The sequence below is a fragment of the Sturnus vulgaris genome, chromosome 6 (assembly GCF_052056855.1).
Source record: "Sturnus vulgaris isolate bStuVul1 chromosome 6, bStuVul1.hap1, whole genome shotgun sequence".
NCBI classification, from domain to species: Eukaryota; Metazoa; Chordata; class Aves; order Passeriformes; family Sturnidae; genus Sturnus; species Sturnus vulgaris.
This window is the reverse complement of record NC_142248.1, coordinates 5,137,555-5,157,153: the sequence shown is the minus strand read 5'-3', so window position 1 is coordinate 5,157,153 and position 19,599 is coordinate 5,137,555. Positions and strand designations below refer to the sequence as shown.

Below are 19,599 nucleotides of genomic sequence, written 5' to 3'. Positions count from 1 at the left end.
ATGTTCACCAGCAGAATGGAGGTGCAGCCAGAAGTTGTGGTGAGCACTCCAAGAGCCCCATTCCAGGCATGACAGGCACAGGTCACAACATCCTGGGCTGCTCTGGCCCCCAAGGGTACAAAGCACATCTGGGAAATTCCCTTGAGCTACCACAGTAAAGCCATAAGTAATATTTAATGTTTGGCCACACCTGGAATAAAACCATGCTGGAATGACCAGAAGTCAAGTTTCTGGAGGATGAACTCTTTCTTCTGGATAAAGCACTTAGATACACCACCAAAAAAGAGGGAGAAACCATTCAGGACAATTATCTAGTGTAAGTATTACTTAGATAGTTATACAATGTTTAGTTAAACATTTTATCCTCAGACATTTTTCTATCTTTTCCTCCTCCTCCAGAGACAGCAGCCAGAGACCAAGAAAATTCTGTTTTAGAGTAACTATTCATAAAAAAACCGCATACTAGTACCCACAGACCAAAGACAAACAAGGGACTAAACACCTTCATATTATCTTTAAGTTTCCCTTTTCTATAGTCCACTCATTTTATTTTTTTTTAATTGGAGGGAAGAAAAAAATAACAAACAAAACCCAAAAGCAATTCTCTATATTTGCAACAGACATTATATATAAACCAATCCCAATTCAAACTCATACTTACATTAGAAACCTCAGGAATATAAAAGAGCATTTCAGCCACCAAGGTGATTCACTAGTCACTCACTTACTAGACACAAGTCCCAAACAGAACTTAGTTTTCCAAGTTCCAATTCCAGACACACAATGCATTTTTCATATGCTGTACACAAATGCAGGAAAAATGAGAAACCAGTAAAGGCTTAGTCCAAGTCACGTCTCCTGACTATGGACAACTACACTGAGGAATTTCAGCTTTATTTTTAATTTGACATCCTTCTTGTCCCCTGGCATAGTTTTCCCAAGTTTTTTAAGTAAGTGTTTTTTGGTCACTGCTCAAGAAGTTCCTATGGAAGGGACAATCATTTCTTCCAGAGCAGAAACCTACCTTCCCATTCTGCAGAATCCCTGGAAATACCCTAAACATGAAGGGCTATAATTTTCTTCAGGTCTTTGGCACCCTAACAAGTAACAGATACGTATACCAGGATCATGACATCCTATAGCACATTCAAGTCATGTGCTGCACTATCCCAGCATTCCTCTGCAATTCCAAGTCTCATTACATGACTGCTACAAAAAGAGTTTTCTTCTCCTTTGCTCATCATTGTGTCTTTTACTGCACAGGTTTCAAGTTTCCAGGCAGATCTGTATGTGAGAAGCTTTATGTTTCTCTAACAGCAGCTATCTATTTGGCTATTTCAGTGATTTCAGCCTCAATAATTAGCTTTCAAGGACAGCACTGTCTTTGCACTCTATATTCTTCTCTACTACGCTTGGTTGAAACAGGCTCAGGATAATCAAGAATTACAGGGATATCAGGAAGTGACAGAAGAGAAGTGGAAAAGGACACAGGCACATGTGGGTTGTTTGACCTTATTTAGCCAAGGGATTACAACCAGCTAAAGGAAAGGGAAGAGAGGAAGTTGGTTGTTTCTGAAGGAACAGGCAAGTCCCCCTGAACTCATGTCTCCAGAAAGAAATGGAGAGACCACACATTGGACAGGAAGGGGTGAAATACAGCAAGAAACCAAAGAGCAAGGTGCAAAACTGTGGCTAAAGAAAGGCTACTCGAATACAGATCCTGTCTGGATTAAATATAGCAAGTACAGAAAACACCCCAAAAAACTGCCATTCAACCAATTTGTGAGCCTATGGCAAAAAGGATCAATTCACTCCAGTTCCAACCTTCATTTGTTACCTACTCATGGCAGAAGTGACCCAGGACTGGAAGATTAATGTGAATCTGTATTTACATTATATAAAAGGGAATTGCCACGGTATTTAAAAAGAGGTGTCAGTGAACTACCATGAACTTGAGGAACCTCCTGTGACTCCATTACCCATGGGAAGAAAATGCTCTTCACTAAAATATTCTTTTCACCTCTTAAAGTTCAAACACGAAGCAAATGCTGAAGATGGTGGCAGAGAGCTGCTGGCCACAGTACAAGTTTGCCAAATGTTCCCTCCAGGTTGCTTTGCTTAAGTTCAAAAAAACTATTTTGGCAGTTGTACGTGTGAGTGTGTGAAGTTGCTCCTTATGCTACACAGAACTCAATCCTCCCACCCTCTTCTTTCAAAGCTCTTAAAAAAAATACTAACTTCCCATCAGGACCAGCAGTACACTCCACTGAGGATTTGACAGTTTGCAGGCACAGCTCTACAGCAGTAACAGAAAAACATTTTGCTATCTTTAGGATCCCAAGTGTGAAACTGTACTATTTTTAAAAAAGTGTAATCCGTTTTATTATATCTCAGCAGAGATGCACAATAGCAGAGGAAAAGAAATCAGATTTGGCATATGCTGTGTAAAGCCTTATGTTGTATATAGATAACACTCTTGAATAAAAGCAATTTTGATACTCATGGCTACAATGACTTGGAACCTGCTTAGAAGGTTACAACTGATTTGCAATGGGCAGTTCGATTTTTCTTTTCATAGATGGAGCAGCAAAGACATCAAATGCATTTTATAATTAACAGTACATTAACTGTAAGTTTAACAAGACCAAGTGCAAGGTGCTGCACCTGGGTTGAGGAAAACCCTGGTGTTAAGACAGGCTGGAGGGTAAATGGAGAGCAGCCCTGCCAAAAAGGGCTTGGGGACTCTGGTGCATGAGACTGGACATGACCCAGCAATGTGCACCTGCAGCCCAGAAAGTCAAATGCATCCTGGGCTGCATCCAAAGCAGTGTAGCAATGGAGGGAATTCTGTCTCTTTACTCTGTCCTTGGGAGACCCCTGGAGTGCTGCATCCAAGCTCTGGGGAATCTCAGCACAGGACAACTGACCTGTTAGAGGGAGTCCAGAGAATGGATCACAGGACTGGGGCACCTCTCCTATGAGACCAGGCTGAGAGTTGGGGCTGTTCAGCCTGATGAAGAGAAGGCTCTGGGGTGACCTTACTGTGACCCTTCTGTAGCTGAAGGGGATCTACAAGGAAGATGGAGAGGGACACAACTTCAGCCGGAAGGGAGCAGTAGATTTAGACTGGATACAAGGAATAAATTCTTCACTGTGAGGGAGGTGAGGCACTGGAACAGGCTGCTCAGAGAAGTTGCAGATGCCTCACCCCTGGAAGTGTTCAAGGCCATGCTGGATGGGGTTCTGAGCAATCTGGTCTAGTGAAGGGTATCCTGCACAGGGCATATGGCAGGAGGACTGGAATTAGATGATCTTTAAGATCCTTTCCAACCCAAACCATCCTGTGACTCTATGACTGTTACTCTTGAGCCAACTTATCTATACTTCAAGCATTTCACAGCTAGTTATAGTGAACTGGTCACTGCATGCAACGTGCAAAATGCAAAGAGAGCACACTGCAGGCACCCCACACGATGTGGACTGCAGACAAGCCTATTTCCTTCTTTTAACTTAAAAAAACATTTCTGTTTTAAAATGTTTCTCAATTGTTTTATAATCTGAAATGAGGAAAGGGGACGTAGCAGATATAAGAGCAGACATTTTGTGACAACGTACAAGATAGCAGTAAACTCCACAGAACTTGAGCATCTTTGAACTAAATTGTTGCCTTAGAACTTCTGCAAGCAGCAATCAAGCAAAGTAACTTTATGCTGCTTCACAGCTACAAGTTTCAATTCAACAGGTAATGATTACTCAGCTAATCAAAACTTGATTACTTGTATGCGACAAGAGCAACTCTCCAGATAGAAACCACTGCGTGCAGATGCTGCATTATTGCAAGGCCATCAGTATTTTGATAATGAACTACCTTAAACTCCTCTGCTGTTGGTAATTTAGGTAAAGGATGCCACAGCCACATCAGACAGCACTGTAAAACCAGATTCTTTTGATGAATGTGTGGTGAGATGCAGCATTTCAGTAAAGGCTTTAAGTGAAGGAGGTTTTAACTTTAATTAACAAAGAAGGATTGATTTGACAACATTATGTAACACTTGCTGGATGGTACCAGGATATGATTCCTTTCACCCCAAGTACCAATATAAATCCTAACCCTGTTAACATTTAGAGTTACTTTGCATTAGTTAATTGCTGTTTGGACCCTGCAGTATATTCAGTTCTGCTCCCAATGGGAAAGCCACTGCTACCTGCAGTCACTCAGCTGCCTCAGCACTGAAGGCAAATACATCATTTGTTGCTTCACAGAGCTCTGGAACAAGGCTGTCTTGCACAACAACACAGAGAAGTTTCACTTCCTCTGCTTGCTTTTTCCTATCTTTTTTATCCTGCTTTTTTAATCTAGAAAAACGCTAGCACTTCAGTAATATTGCCAGTATAAAACACACCCAACAGTCCACTATGCCAGAACTTCTCCAATTCAAAACAAAACTATTTAATTTACTGAGTTATGATATAAAACACAGTCAACTGCAGAGCATTCATTGCACCTACAAAAAGCCCTTGGGTCACTTTTGCTCCCTGTTTAACAAGGCAGGTGAAAGATTTGCTGTTCTTAAACTGGTAATGCTAACACAGAGTGAAAGAGCCTAAAATTTTAAAGGAAGCAATTTTATGTTTTTTTAAGTAGTAAAATTAGCCCAGTAGGAAACATCAGAGGTTGCCTCCAATATAGTAAACTATCAACCACTTACATGAGTGATATTTACACTATAGTTAGCAGTAAGAGAGAAAGGACAATGCTAAAGCAAAAAAAGCCAAGGGAGTCTGCTGCCATGAAGAGTAAATGGCTTCCTTCTAAAAGGGTGAAAAAATAAAGCACTTCAGAGCTGAATTACTATGAGTCAGCGGCCTTTAATTCTTGCCAGACAGTAAGGCCCTAAAGTAAATTTTCATGGTCTAGGAGTCTGTGTTTTAGTCCTTCAAAATCATCACAAAGCAGAGATGTCAGAGGAAAGCACAGACAAAAACCTTGGTTTTCAGACATTCAGACAGTAAAGCAGCTGCTCACTAGAGAAGTATTTTAGAAGTTACTACTCACTAAACAACAACAATAAACAAGCTACTACTTTTACTACAAGTGACTACAAGTTTCCAAGTTACTACTCACTAAACAAACGACAATGTAAGCACAATTTCAGAGCTGTTAAATGACTCTGGATGCAAACAGGCAGGACAGAACACCACCCTTAAGGTACTTCAGTAGCAGTGCTCCTCAGGAACATAGGCTACAATCCCTGGGTACCACCTACCTGTTCCTTTTCTTTCAGTTGTATCGCTGATTCCACCCAACTGTTAAACCTGTCCAATTTCAAGCTCTCCAACTGGGCTATTTACTGACCCCCATCAAGAGGATTAAATAATTAGCACCACAAACCCTCTTGATCTCCCTGCATAAAGAGCTACAAAACCTAAGCACTTGCCCTTACACATGTGTAATTGAGCTTCAAATGAAACATTCACCATGGTCACTTAATCACAAATCTTGTTATAACTACTAAGTATTTGGTTGGTTAATCATGAGTAAAAAACAAGAGCTAATTCCAGTTGGATATTCCAAGTTTGAGAGCCATCTGAGTAAGTGGCAAAAAGATCAGCAGCTGTCTTACAGCATCTTCCAAATAATACAGATGCTCATTTCATGCATTGTTTAATATTCAGCTTTGCTTAAGAATTCTGATGTTTTTACCTACTTGCAAAAAATATTCTTGGTCAACCAGGAGAAGACAGGAAGTAGCAAGAGACACAGAAAAAGACTTAAAAGCATTCAGTGATTCTGAGATGTGACTAGAGCTAGTGCTGCTCACAGACTCCTTATCTGGAGATATTAAAAAGCCACCTGAACATGATCCTGTGCAATTGGCTCCAGGTGGACCTGCTTTAGCAGGGGGGTTTGACTTTGACCTTCAGAAAACCCTTCCAATTCCAATCATTGTGTGATACTGAGATTCTGTGACTCCTCTTGTTTTCTCTCTAAGCATTTAAAATGCACTAGATGGAGATGTAGTGTAAAGCAGGGCACCACAAAGGTAGACTGTTAGTCATGTTCACAAGGAAAGCCAAACTCCCAGATCACACTCTCAAAAAATGCCACAAACCTCACACTTCCACCTTCCACATAGATGTTAGCACAACTCAGAGCTATGGAGTATTCAATCTGCTGTAATTATACTAGTTATTTTAACATACTGCTTTTATATTAATATATTTATTATTTACTTTTTTCATTGTGCCTGTATCACCCTCCTTCATGCTCAAAGAGGATCACAGAGCACTTCAAATCCGTCAGTATTTGACAGCTAGCTCCACTAGCTGTATCTACCATTGTCTGTCTTGGGACATATCCATTAGCAGCAGAGGCTTGTCATCACCTCCAAACTGCAAATAGACAATGACCGAAGTTCACAGCCACCTAAACCTCTGGTAAGTACTTTGAACCTTATCACAGCCACTCCACACTTCCCAAGCAGCAGAGAGATTTGATGAACTAAAGACTACAAATTCAGCTCTAATACTTTTGAACTGTGTTATAATCATAAGGTTGTAACAAAATCCTCAGATGTGAAAAAGTGATTTCAATGCCAGAGTTCCCCTTTTAGGATTTTCTGGGTTTATTTAGTTTTTTTTTAAAGTACCAGGTCACTAAATCACTTACTTGCAAATAAGCAACTAATGAACTCTTATCTTCTCCAAAATGTAGTGAGCTTTCATACAAGACCACAAGACACTTCACAACAATTTAGCTCACACTGCCTATAAGCTGTTCACTAGCAAGACAGAATATAACTTATCAGCAATGGTAACTACTCAATGCTAAAAAATGCACCTGGCTAGCAGCTACAGACTGCAGCAGCTGAGATGCCTTCACCTTTATACATGGTGGGACAATCCAAGAACTTGTTGCAGGTATGCAATGCTGGATCTTAATCCCAGGAATCTGAAAGCATCTCCAAAATATCACCCTGTCCCTCATCTTCTGTACAATTACTCTTAGTCTACATCCAGCTTTAATTGATGCTTTAAGAATAATTTTCTGGAGCTACTGAATAGGAATTCAAAGCCAGTAATCTTTAGTGATGGGTAGGATTAGTCCTGGCCCACTGCTGTATTTCTAGATCTCAACTGGCTTAGACAATCCCTTCTGAATAGGGCAGACATTTCTTTTTAACAAAACACCACATCTCATTCTTCAGTGCACTGAGCTCTGCTTGTTGAACTGAAAGCCTGGTATTTAAAAGGATAGGAGCCAGAGTTACTTTGTGCCCTTTGTTCCTGTACATGAAAGCCATTCATTAGACTGACCCTGCTGAGTGGTTAAATCCAAGCAAAATGTCTTCAGTTGTAATAACTGTACTATCATAATAAGCACTTATTAAATACCTTATAAAGATTGCACAACTCATTGTCTCTACAAGACTTTTCTTCTCTGTCTTTTAAAGTGGCTACTGTAGCTGGTTCCTTATTCTTAGCAGTGTGGAAGTCATGATTTTGACTGCTCTCAAAGCAAACCTTAACACAAGGTGAGGACACACATCTAAATTCAGACCGTCACCAGAATGATTTGAGTTGCTGGCAATGACCATTTAGTAGTCAATTTTGCCTTTGCCTCTATTATAATTTAGGGACTTATGAAGAGGATAGCATGCACACACATTGTGCCTTAGTGTATCAACTTGTGAGCCTCCTGTGGAGCAGACTCAAAGCATGCTCCTGATTGAGGACAAACTCCATGATTTACCTTAGTTTTTTTTAAAAGCAGCAAACAGCAACAAATCTAAAATTTTCCTCCTGAAATATACCCTACATCAAAGAGGGCAGGACAAGGCAGTCTGACAGTCCTCATTGGAGGCTTCCAAGCAATGACATGGCTTTGAAGCTATTGCAGTCCCCGTTCAATCCACCTCCTTTCCTACTGCAGCCTGTGCCAGCAAGTGTAGGAGTTTTTGCACTCAAGAGCTTCTCCAATGACAGACCAACTTCCTCAGACACGACTTTGGTTTCAGTGGGATTTTTTCTCTGTTAAATACTTTCCAGCCCTCAAATGTAGCTGTTAAAAAAAAACCCCTACTTCTTTTGTAGAAACTGAGTGCAATTAAGTCAGTCAAAATTCACCTGAACAAAACCTAGCTAATCTGCCTTTGTTCTCCAAGAGTTTCAGTTTCCTAAATGAAAGGGTTTAGAGCACAGGAAAATATTCTTCGCATGATCTAGGAAACCCGGGCTACTAATTGCAGAGCGTGGGTTTCATTTGGCATTCCTGTGAAAAGACTGTTTCTCTCTCCTCCACGGCCGTGTGTAAGTGATCATTACCAACTCCGCTACTCCCCAGCGTAGGGAGCTCCAACACCTGTTGCAAGCGAACACCAGAGGGAGCAATAAACACTCGTCTGGTAAGAAAGCTTCATATTGGAGATGGAAAAAAATAAGGAAAATAAGGTACGGCAAACCTCGGGGAAACTTAAAAATGGTTACTGTGGGCAGCACTTTCAAACTACAATATACTGCTAATCCCTTTTAAATCCCCATCAGTGCATAGACAACGAAGATTTCGAGCAAGCATGCAGATACAAACACTTTGAATGATGCAGGCTTAGTTGTGCCACATCTCCCACCCCAGCACTCCACACCCCCATGACACCAGATCTATAAAATCTTCTGAGACTGTAATTTATACAAAACCCTGTGTGCATTTAGATAGATTTAATGGAAATGCAAACATACTCAACATAGAAAAGATAGACACAGAATGGAATGTGACAAAATAGGTCATGTTTATTATACATAAACACACAGTTCCAACTCTACAGGGTAAAGGCAAGAACATAGTTACGAGACACACAAGAGAAGATGAAATCAAATATTAATATGCTAACATATCAGCAATGAACAAGTAATTACAGAATCATCTCAAATGTTATTCTACTTACCTGATAGACAGACAAAAAAATAGACAAATGCTTGCAAAACCAGGCACAGAAGCATGGTCACAACCGTAACCAGAACACATTCCCACCTCACACCTTTATCCTTGCACTATGGCATGCAGCCCATCAGGTGCAAGAGCTCCTGCAGTGTTTGTCCCCAGGAACCTGGCTTCAGCAGAGGTGCCAAGGGCTTCAATTCCCTGACACAGGAATAGAAATGCTCTTACTGGATCTACTGGACTCTTGGATTAAACCGATTTCTCAGATTGCCCAAATGCAAGCCACAGTGTTCAGGACCACGAGAACTAGCCTGCTGCTGTGAAACTGCAGAAAAGCTTGGCTCACCACATCATGCTGAGTGCAACCCAGGACTGCAGGTATTACAAAACCTTCAGTTCTGATTGCACTGGGTTCCCTGCAAGCACACGTGTCTAGGCAAAGAGACAAAACTGACCTTTAGTGCAAGCCTGCTTGGCAGGTGGCTTCAACACCTGTCTGGGGAATCCTAATTATAATGGAGCAATTTTGATGCAGCACTACATTTAATAAAGACATTCTCCCCCATGGAGGAGACTTGCTCTGTCTGAAGGACGATCAGAGCAAGGTTTGATGACGATGGATTGCTGGTGATGAAATGAGCTTTTTATTACCACAGTTCCGGATGTTCCTACAGACCAGCTCTTGCTAGCCAGCCCAGGAGTGTGCTGGCAGCACATCCTTACAAGCATGGATGATGCCCCATTGCTCAGACATCTATACAACCCAGTCACAGCTTTTAGCATTGACTCAGAAACCTGCTTTGCCTTCGTGTTGAATGAGCAACAGTGCCAACAAGAAACGAGGAGACAGAGGTTCTGAACGTGAGAACACTCTGCCTCAAGGCTATCCTTGCACGCAGTTTCTTTCTAGCCCACAGCTTGCACTCTTTAGGCCTTGGATTGACAAAGATAGTCACTGTGCCACTATTTGCTCATAGCTGAACATACAAATTCGGCATCTCTCAGAAGAGCGACAAAGGAAAATCTAGACTCCTGGGTATTTGGTATGTCTCTAATTCTGGCTGCTGTCATGCCAGGCACTTAGCGTGGATGATGTGCCATGCTCTGAATCCTCACCATCTGCTGCTCGTTAGCTGACAAAGGCAGCACATGCCATCTCCCCACTAGCTTCTGCTCATTAGTGACAAAAGCCATTCTGTGTTCACAATGTTCTCTCTGTAATAATCTAATACAAAGATGTACCAAGTGCAAAGGAAAGAGGAAACAGAGATGACAGAGTAAATTATGAGCTTAACTAAGACTATTAGTGCACTCTTAAATCTCAAGATGAGAATCCTTCCAAGAGCAAGACATAGGTCTTGGCTCCAAAGGAATAGGCCAGCAGGTAGGTATAAAAGTCAGGACTAGAGATAATCCATTTACCTCAAAATGTTTCAAAACCTGCAAGCACACATTTCTAGGCTCTTACCATTCAGGCTGTTTTGGAAAATTTTGTATCTTCCATATCTGATAACAGAAAGAACTGAGTGCTGACAGCATGCAGCTCCCCACCTGACCAGGGCAAGCACTAACCCCAGGTATCTATAATGCCTGGTATGCACCTAGAGGAGGATTATGGATCTGTGCAATCAATCCCTCGAAATTTCACAGGAAAATCCTGCTGGTAAAGATTCTGCATTTGTTAAGAAGAGCCTCAACTTCCTTTATAAATCATCTACACAAGTGAAAAGCAGTAGTAATATCAGCACTTCAAAGAAATGTGCATGACAGATACTGGATTACATGGGCTGAGGAGCAATCCAACCGAATAGAAGCAGAAGAAAGGGAGATGAACTACAAAACAGTTATCCACTGGGAGATACACTGATAGCAGTTTACTCAAACTATAGAGAACTGGAAGTACTCACAAAACATTCACATTGATATGGTAAATTAATCTTTTTCAAGCTCAATTAGTTGCTTGGAGGAAAAAACAAAGCGAGGTTGTTCTTCAAGAAGCCGTTCTTATGTACAAGGAGAAGTCACTGTCTCAGCTTATTCCCTCACTTCCATGCCTTTGCTCAACCCTCCTCCCCAGATAAAAACAGGTAACATTTTTCAGTCATTACATCACCATTAGAGAAGGCAAGAGTATGAGAAATGTTCTGTGCACTAAACAGCACAAAGACAGCTGGCATGGGACGTGTTAAGGTGACAGGTAAGGGCACAGAGGAACCACTGAAGATGACAGATGGTATGTGGATATGTGGGTTCTGGCAAGTGTGGGAGATGAAGGAAAGGCCATAAGCAAAGTGACATGGTTAACAGAGATGGTCCTGCAGAAGAGGAGACAGAAAAGGGACAAAAGGAAGAGAAAATACATGAATGGACAATGTGCAGATAATTCTGCTTTGCATCTTATTTCCTCCTCACACTCAGACCATCACGCTTCCACTTGCTGGCCACAAAAAATGAGAACCAGACCTGGAATTCCAAGTTTTCCTGTTTAAAGGGGGACAGTCAGGATGAGATGCTACAGAAACAGAATTGATAAATTATTGTTGGACATCCACATTCAACCCTAAGACGAATCAGAAGAGAAAGACTTTCCACATAACCACACACGAGTGCATGACTACTTCCTCATGCTCATGCCACAACACAGCATACTCATCTTCACAACAAATGAACCCTGTAACCAAGCTGCTACTCACAAACAGACATTTTAATATGAAATAGTTACTTGATGAGGAATCACAGACAAAGCAGCTTAAAGTACAGCTGTGAGTAGTAACACACTGGGAACTCAGCCATCTCATGCTGCTAATGCAACTCCTATAGCTTTGTGCTCACCACCAACAGCTCAGCTACTGCAAAGTAAAATCACTGCAGAATAAAAAGAACTAACTAACTAACTTCGCTGCAAGGTAAGTTTTAGGAAGTAGAGCCCTGTTCTGATGGAAGGCAAGTAACAAAGTGTAGACTAAAATGATTCAAAAATAAAAATTTATACATATAAGGCTGTTTGTCAATGCCTTAGCTCTGAGCTAGGAACAAATCTAACACCAGATTTGGTCTGTATAAGCCCATCCAATTTCTGATTACTTTATAATGTACAAGACTGGTTGGAAACACTACAGTGGAGATTCAAATGAGCACTATCTCCATTCTGTTTTGGCTTATCTGACCTGTTAACAGCAGGCCAGCATAGGATTCACATTGATTGCTCTCCCTGCAAGTCTTTTTTGTATGCTAATTTTACATTTGTGAGGGCGATCCAATAGCAGATAGATGTATAGCAAGAGGAAAGAACAGTCTAATTATCTCCATCAGTTTGTGTAGGATCAAAAGGATGCTCATCCAGGAAACTGTCAGCCAATCAAGCTGGATAAAAGTATTTGAAAAAAAAAACCCCAGGAAGGACAGCTCTGAAGCAACTTAAAATTCATAGTTGCAGCACAGCCTACATCACTGAGGTTTATTTGAGTCTGTGGTGACAAGAACAGCTTTTATGAACTGCCATTTTACAGCTATTTATATTTTATTGTCAGTTTACTACTGTCTGTAATTCATCAAACCCAACTGATTTTGATAAGGAAATTTTTGAACAGAGAGTCACAAAGCATATTTTCTTTTTACTGATTCCTGAGTAAATACCCAGTCCAGTCCAGCCTTCATTAAGAAAATCTTCATAACATCATCTAATTATATCAAATGAAACAAAATTTATGCAAGGCAGACAACAGCTACAGTCTTAGAGACACAGACACTCCTGGTGTGTATCCTATAAATGCAAGGAAGTACTGTCATTCAGCATGTTTTAAAAAGAAGAAGTAGCACAGTGAAAGTCATGCCAGCAGTCTATTCAGGAGCCAAGTAATGAGGAACCTGAGCTGCATAGCTGTTGTCATCAGGAACACCTCACTGAAAGGTACAGGCTGAACTTTAGACATTCTTATTCTTGCCAAAGCTCCCACTGATATAATTTCTGCTAGGGTTTAAACAGATATGCATGACACCGATCAATCCTTGTAACAGGCCTATCCTTTAATGTTAACATTTAAGTGTGGAAAAAAATTTAATTAACCTGTCTTCAATATTGCAACACAAGCCTGATGCCTTATGAAGACATTAATTACTTCATACACAGATAGTTTTAATTCTTTAGAAAGCAAGCAGAGCTCACTAGCTTAAAGCGAAACTATATATGGAGTTTTACATGGCACAGTTATTAAAGCCTCATTATTTAAAAGGGATGGATTACTGGGGTTAAAGAAGAGCTATCAAGTTTAAAAAAGCAAGAGCATTTAACAACACATGTATTTCTAGTGAGGTAATTTGAAAGAAGCTATTCTTTTTTCCTTCTGCTCAATCAACAAAGCTAATGCTATCTTGGAAATGTCCTGGGAAAGTTAAGCTTCTTATAAATTCAGTTTAAGTGTAATGAAAACCTCTGTAAAGTACACACATAGAGAAATCACATTTGCTACATGAAAACTAGTAACATCTCAGAAATTTCTCAGTTGCTTTAGCAGGACATGAAATTTGATTTTTTTCACTCTCAACTGGATTTCAAATCACAGCATTATGCTACAGCATAATTTTGCTGTCTGGTTAACACATGTAGGCTAGAAAATTTCGTGTTATGGCTGAGTAACATTAACTAAATCTTACATAATGCTAAGGAAAAGATGAAATCACAGACGAGAAGCAGATCAGACTTTTTAGCTCTCTAGACCTAGAAGTATTTTAGGAAAGATTAAAACTTAAAAACACCAATTAGCAAATTAATTGTAACTATTTTTTAGAAAGTTAAAGTTCATGGAGTTAAGAATTGCATTTTGATTGGAGAGAACAGAAATCAAAGGATACAGTCAACAATTTTGAAATGGAAGGAACTAGGTTTGATGGTAATGAAGGTCAACTTACAGCACTGCATCATTGTGCTGAAGCAGTACAGGCAGGATCCCTAAAAATCACAGAACATCATGGAAGAATTGTAAGTGAAGTCCATCTCAATTTATCCATCTGTTCAGGTACCTCCCCAAGTACTGTATTGAAACTGGACATTGAAGAACATTAAAGACCTGAAACAATAAAGCCTAAGTGTTTTTTTTTCCAACGAGATCTAAATGAGCAAAGTGGCAGCAGCTTTGTTCCTTCTCTAACACAGCAGTAACACTAGCTGTGATAAAAAGCACGATAAGGTCACAGCAATGGTCACTTACGGCATTCCTTCTCATCACTGTCATCGAAGCAGTCTGGCAGCCCATCACACTGCCAGGCCCCTGGGATACAGCGTCCATTACTGCACATGAAGTTTCCAGGAATGTTGCATTCATTCGTGAAGTTATTCCCAGGCAACAGTTGGCTGTCTGCGGCAAATGAAAGAGAGGTAAGTTCATTGAGTATTAACAAAGGCAGCAAAAGCTGTCATTGAGCAAGCTGTTTATCAGTGGTTGAATGAAGATGAAACAAATGGACCCTGACCCTGATTATTTTGTCATTATCCTATCAGTATTATGAGCATGGTACTTGGTAGCACTTTCTTTTTCTTAAATTCTCGTTGTATCTGTTCTCCATTCTCATACGCTATTTTGCAGATTTCCTCTTGCTATTTTCTTTCTAGAACACACATGCAGCCTTTATGTACACTCAGGTCAAAGTGATGTTGAAAAAAAAAAAAATCTCTCTTCTTCACAGAGTCAGTCTATACAGAAATAAAACAGATGAAGCTACATGAATTCAGCTTTATCCTCCCATGCTTTTGTCAGATTAGTACTTAGTCTGCAGAATACTTTGTTGTTGTTGTGAGCTGAGGGCTATGCACAACGTAACATACTGACTAATTCATATTAAGTTTTCAATTAAGTTTTAAACATTGTGCTGCTGATAAAAGTTAGAATTGAGCTTCTTGGTGTCAATACAGTCCTTTGGAACACATCTGTCCACAGAACAGTATGGCAGCTGGCACACCAAGTCTGCCAGGTGGAGGGGGCACAGTAGCAGGACACTGAAGATCAAGAAAACAGTGGGAGAAAGAAACCTAGAGCTTAGCCTTCAATGTCAGACACAGAACTAGTCAGACATTTTAATCTCCCATTTTTCTCACTTGGTGCACTGTCTTTTGGAATGCAGATATCACAGAAACTCGAACTTCAGTGAAGGAAGGATAATGACACTCAATGGCTTTAATAGGCATCAAAATGGCATGACCTGTCACAGATCTGGGGGGAAGCTGCAAGACAAGGCAGACAGTGAGAAAAATAACATTCTTCCCTTTGTCTTCCTGTCATAGTCTAGACTAGTCCCAGGCAACATGCACTTGAGTAGGCAAAAAAGCCCCAGAAATACAAACCTTTCCAGGTAAGGATGGAAGAGTCCCCTTGCCAACCTGCATACCTTCATGGTTTAGAACCAGGAAGAACAAACTAAGCTGACACAAAGCTTAACCATTTACCTATCATTTATCTATTTTGAGGATAAGTACATAGTTTTTGGAACTCTGGGTGAAAGGCAGAGCTGTATTGGTTCCCTCCACTGCCCACCCCTACACCATCTTGCTTCCTGTTGCTCTTGGAGTCCAACTCCTTCCCCTCCCAGGAAGGTTTGAACACCAAGGGCAAGGAAAACCATTATGAACACAACATGGCAAGTGCCCCTTTGTTCAATGCTGCACAGGGCACACAGCAGATCACAACTGCCAGCATTAGAAGTTTCAGGTAAGACCTTTCTCCTAGCTCAGTCCTGAAGTCCCAGGAAGGAAGCTGCTTTGTACAGACATGTTTGGAGAACACATCTTCCAAAATAGGAAGTTTTATAGCATGATTAGTGCAAGAGGCTTTTCAGAAACTTCTGAATCAGCCAAATGTAGATTGTTCCCTTCCTCTCCCACAGGGTATAAAAATGCTCCATCCATGACACAGGCAAAACTGCTAAACTTCACATCACTATTTCAAAAGACACGAGAAAAATGCTTCAGGGAGGTACTCTCTATAAGCCTATGTCTCTCTCAAACAATGTATTTCCTTTCAAATGTTATTTCTTGCAAATGGCTGACTTTCCTGGGGATGTATCTGCCAGCACAGAACAGATGCTTTAATAGAATTTTGCCCTGAGCTGTTAAAAAACAATGCAGTTCAGAAAAAAAAGGTGGAAATAAGGTCTCCAGAGCCATCTGTAATTCTCCTGCTGCATGTAGCACCTTAAAGAAAGAGAGTGACAGCCACCAAAAAGCATGCCCAGGCATACACCTGGCAATTAGACATCTTTTAGCAGTGTCATTCAAACTTCAGCTTCATGCCCTGGAACACTGTTCTTCCTACGGAGAAATAGCAGGTTTGCTCTCTACACTGTTACAGCCTACAGCACACTGGAACAGGCTCAGCTCCAGCTCAGTCAGGCAGGGCCCTCACTGCTCCAGCAGCTCCTGGGGAAACGCTCCACCCAACTCTGCTTATGCCCGAGTCCCTGACTTTAAATCAGCAAGGGCAACAGTTCGTCCTTGGCTACTCCTGCTGTGAAACACTGAACAGACACCGTGCTGCCAGTCAGCCTTACAGCATCACTGGTAACTGAGGTCTGCACTTCTGTGCTCAACCAGTGAGGATTTTGGTGTTATGGCGTTTTTTTTCCCTTAAAACAGTAACTGAACACATTCAGCTCAGTCTTTGTATCACTGACATCAATGCTAAGTAATGACGAAATGTAAAACCACCACACTCAAATAGGTGCGGGGTGAAGCTCACAGCATTTATACAACCTTTTATTAGCAAACCACTCCAGTGCATGAACACCACCTCTGCCTGCTACTGGAGAAAATCTACCAGAGTAAAACAAAATTACAGGATGCTATTGTCAGATAAAGATAGGAAAAGATAAAAGATACCTCGGTATTCTTGACAATGTAGAAGTTCAATCAATGTACTCAAGCTAGTTATAAGGTATATAAGAGCTTCAACAGCAGAAGCTGCACAGTCCCCTCCAAAAGTAGTTTCAGGTCAGGATGGTACTACTGGGAGACTTTCCCGGTAATTTTCATAACTGTCATTAGAATTTACAAGTTCTCAGATATTACAGAACTGAAATGTCCTGGCTAAGAATAAATCTCTGATATAAACCAGAGCTTATTCAAGCTTGACAAGAGAACTAGAAATTATCAAGGCTTTTGCTCTCTCAGAACCTAAACAAGTAAGGCAGTACATTTAGGCAGCAACATCAAAAAGGTGCCAATCTCATGGCACCTCTCCCCATTGCTCTGCACTACCTTCTTATCCAACCTCGTATCTCTCATTCAACCTGCTCCCCTTCCACGTGGAAGCAGCATCTATTTAAAATGCAAAGTCCTTCTGTGAATATTTAAGTGAGTCTTGACTTGGACAAGTTGCTAGCTAAGAACCAACAGCAGCTCCCACAGCCACCTGCCCCAGCTACAGAACTGCCTTTGCCCCACGGAGCATCCTGGTGATCCTGAGAAAAAGCATAACTGGATGCGTCTCAAGCACTGCAACACCTCCTGTGCAGAATAATCAAAGGTCAGCTCCTGTCAGATCTACTGCTGTTATCTTGCTGAAAAGTTTCAGCCATGATCTCAACATTCCTTTAAGGAAAAGATTTAGACCAAGCTAACTAATTTTAGAAATTTTTAGTTTCAAAAAGCAAAAAGCATGAACAAAAAACAACTTCCCTAAAAAAGCATTATCAAGTCCCCTGTTACTTTTAAAAACTCCTTTAAATAAATGCCATACTTCTACCCTATTAGACTGAAGCAACATTCCAGGAACAGGTATCAAATTTTGTTACCCAGTAAGCAGTTTACAGGATTTCCTTTGTCATATAACAACCTTATCCTCAATATTCTTTCAAAGCAAGGATGTATTACTAACTCTTTCACCGAATAAACGAGACTGTGGCAGATCAAGATACTTGCAGACAGCCCTACCCAAGCTTTGCTGCAGAATGGCAACACGGGAACTCTGACTCAGTCCAGTTTCAAAGCAACCAATACTTCTCTTAAAACACAACCTTCATCAGCTCCTAGGAGACTTACATGTTACAGAGAGCAATTTGAGAGTCACAGCCAATGCATCTAGAACTCATTTCGTGCATTACTCCATGCCCAAAAAATCCACTGGTGGATAAAAAACTGTCAAAACAATGGCACATGTGGAACTGTTTTAAATGGTATTACTCCTTCTGCTTCCCTCACACTTTGTAAGTCTCTCCTAATGGATCAAAAAAAAAAAAAACAACCCCTCAAAGAAATGCTCAGTGTGGTCCTCAGGAATGTGATGTTCCAGCCCGCTCAGCACACAGTGCAGGACTGTGCAGGCACAAGGAGGAGCAGTGTAACAGACATGGAAAGGACCAAACCACATCACCATGTCCATTTTTCTAACAAGGTCCAGAAAGATGTCAGGTTTTGTGTAGCCAACTTGCTGCACGGCCTGTTGGCAGGGGCAGAAGCTCCTTCAATCTGGCAGAGCTGGCATTCCAATAGTTGACATATTTACCCTGCAGCCTCTTTTAATTCATTTTGAATTCAACCCAAATAGGAGCTGCACGGATGTGTTCAGTCAAGTAAAGGAGGAAGGAAAGAAGGGGAAAAGTAGTCCATTTTCACTGTAACACATTGCTCACTTTAAGCAACATACCATCTGGGCTGAATACAAAAAAATGGACTCGTGTTTCATTCTGAAGGGGACTGAGTAAGGAAAATCAATCTGCTTTAGCAGCTACTTCCAAAGATGTTGGTATCTAAATATTTAATATTCCCTAAAAAAAGAATCAGGGAAAAAGAAATGAAAGGACAAGTCATACTGAGCAAGCACTTCACACTGTATTAAGAAAGCAAGTCAAGGATATCCTTCAAAAAACCACCTTTACCTGAAAGCACTCCAGAGAATTGTGCACATTACAGAACAGATCATTACTGATCACACAGCTCTGTATCAGGAAGTATAATCAGTAAGAGCAGGCAATCAGCGTGGCCGAGGAGGTTTTGAGAAAGAAGAAATACAGGACACTTATGTGTTCATTGCCCTCATCAATGATGCTAGTAATGTCAGCCTCGTGGCAAAAAAGGATCTATCACCAAGGATGAAACATGAACTCTTCACTGCCAAACATATGGCATGTCTTCTATGGGAATCATGGGATCTTCATAGGACACTTTCAATGGATTGCTGCTTAAAGCTTTTCATATGTGAAGAGAACTATTTTGATCAGGCTGGTATGTAGCTGTGAGGCTGAAGGGTTACTGATGATACTTTCCTGTCACACTATGCACACATTATACTCCATACTCATTTTTAATTTCTGCTTAAACCCTTGCCAGGTGTAAATCCACACCAGGTTTGATTTAAGCACATCAGGAATCTGTTTTAACTCTATTAAAATCTGCAACGTGTTATGAAAACAAATGGAGAGAGACTACAGCAAGTCAGTAACTGGAATTTGCAGCAAGATGGCATCCAAAAGACATACCTTCAATACCTGCCAATATTTGATCACCAGCAAAACACACCACAACTAATGAAAAGCCAGCAATATTAGCAGACTTGAACAAACATTTTTTCATCTTCCTCTGTCATCTTAAAAGACTGCAAATAAGCACTGTCAAGTGACTGGTAGGCTATTACCAGATTTGATTCCTCAGAGAACACAAAACTACTTCCCAACGC

General features: G+C 40.8%; 1 protein-coding gene across 5 annotated transcripts in view; it reads right to left on the bottom strand.

The window, feature by feature from the left end:
* Positions 1 to 19,599, bottom strand: part of LDLRAD3 (low density lipoprotein receptor class A domain containing 3) — a 101,148-nt gene that overhangs the window by 54,723 nt on the left and 26,826 nt on the right. For 4 of the 5 annotated variants that reach the window (XM_088166787.1, XM_088166788.1, XM_014873600.2 and 1 more), the window contains exon 2: positions 14,146 to 14,292. In XM_088166787.1, the coding sequence (XP_088022913.1) occupies positions 14,146 to 14,292 (147 nt within the window). Of the gene's footprint in view, positions 1 to 14,145; positions 14,293 to 15,029; positions 18,162 to 19,599 lie in introns of those variants that run through there. The other variant, XM_014873599.2, reaches the window with a different exon arrangement.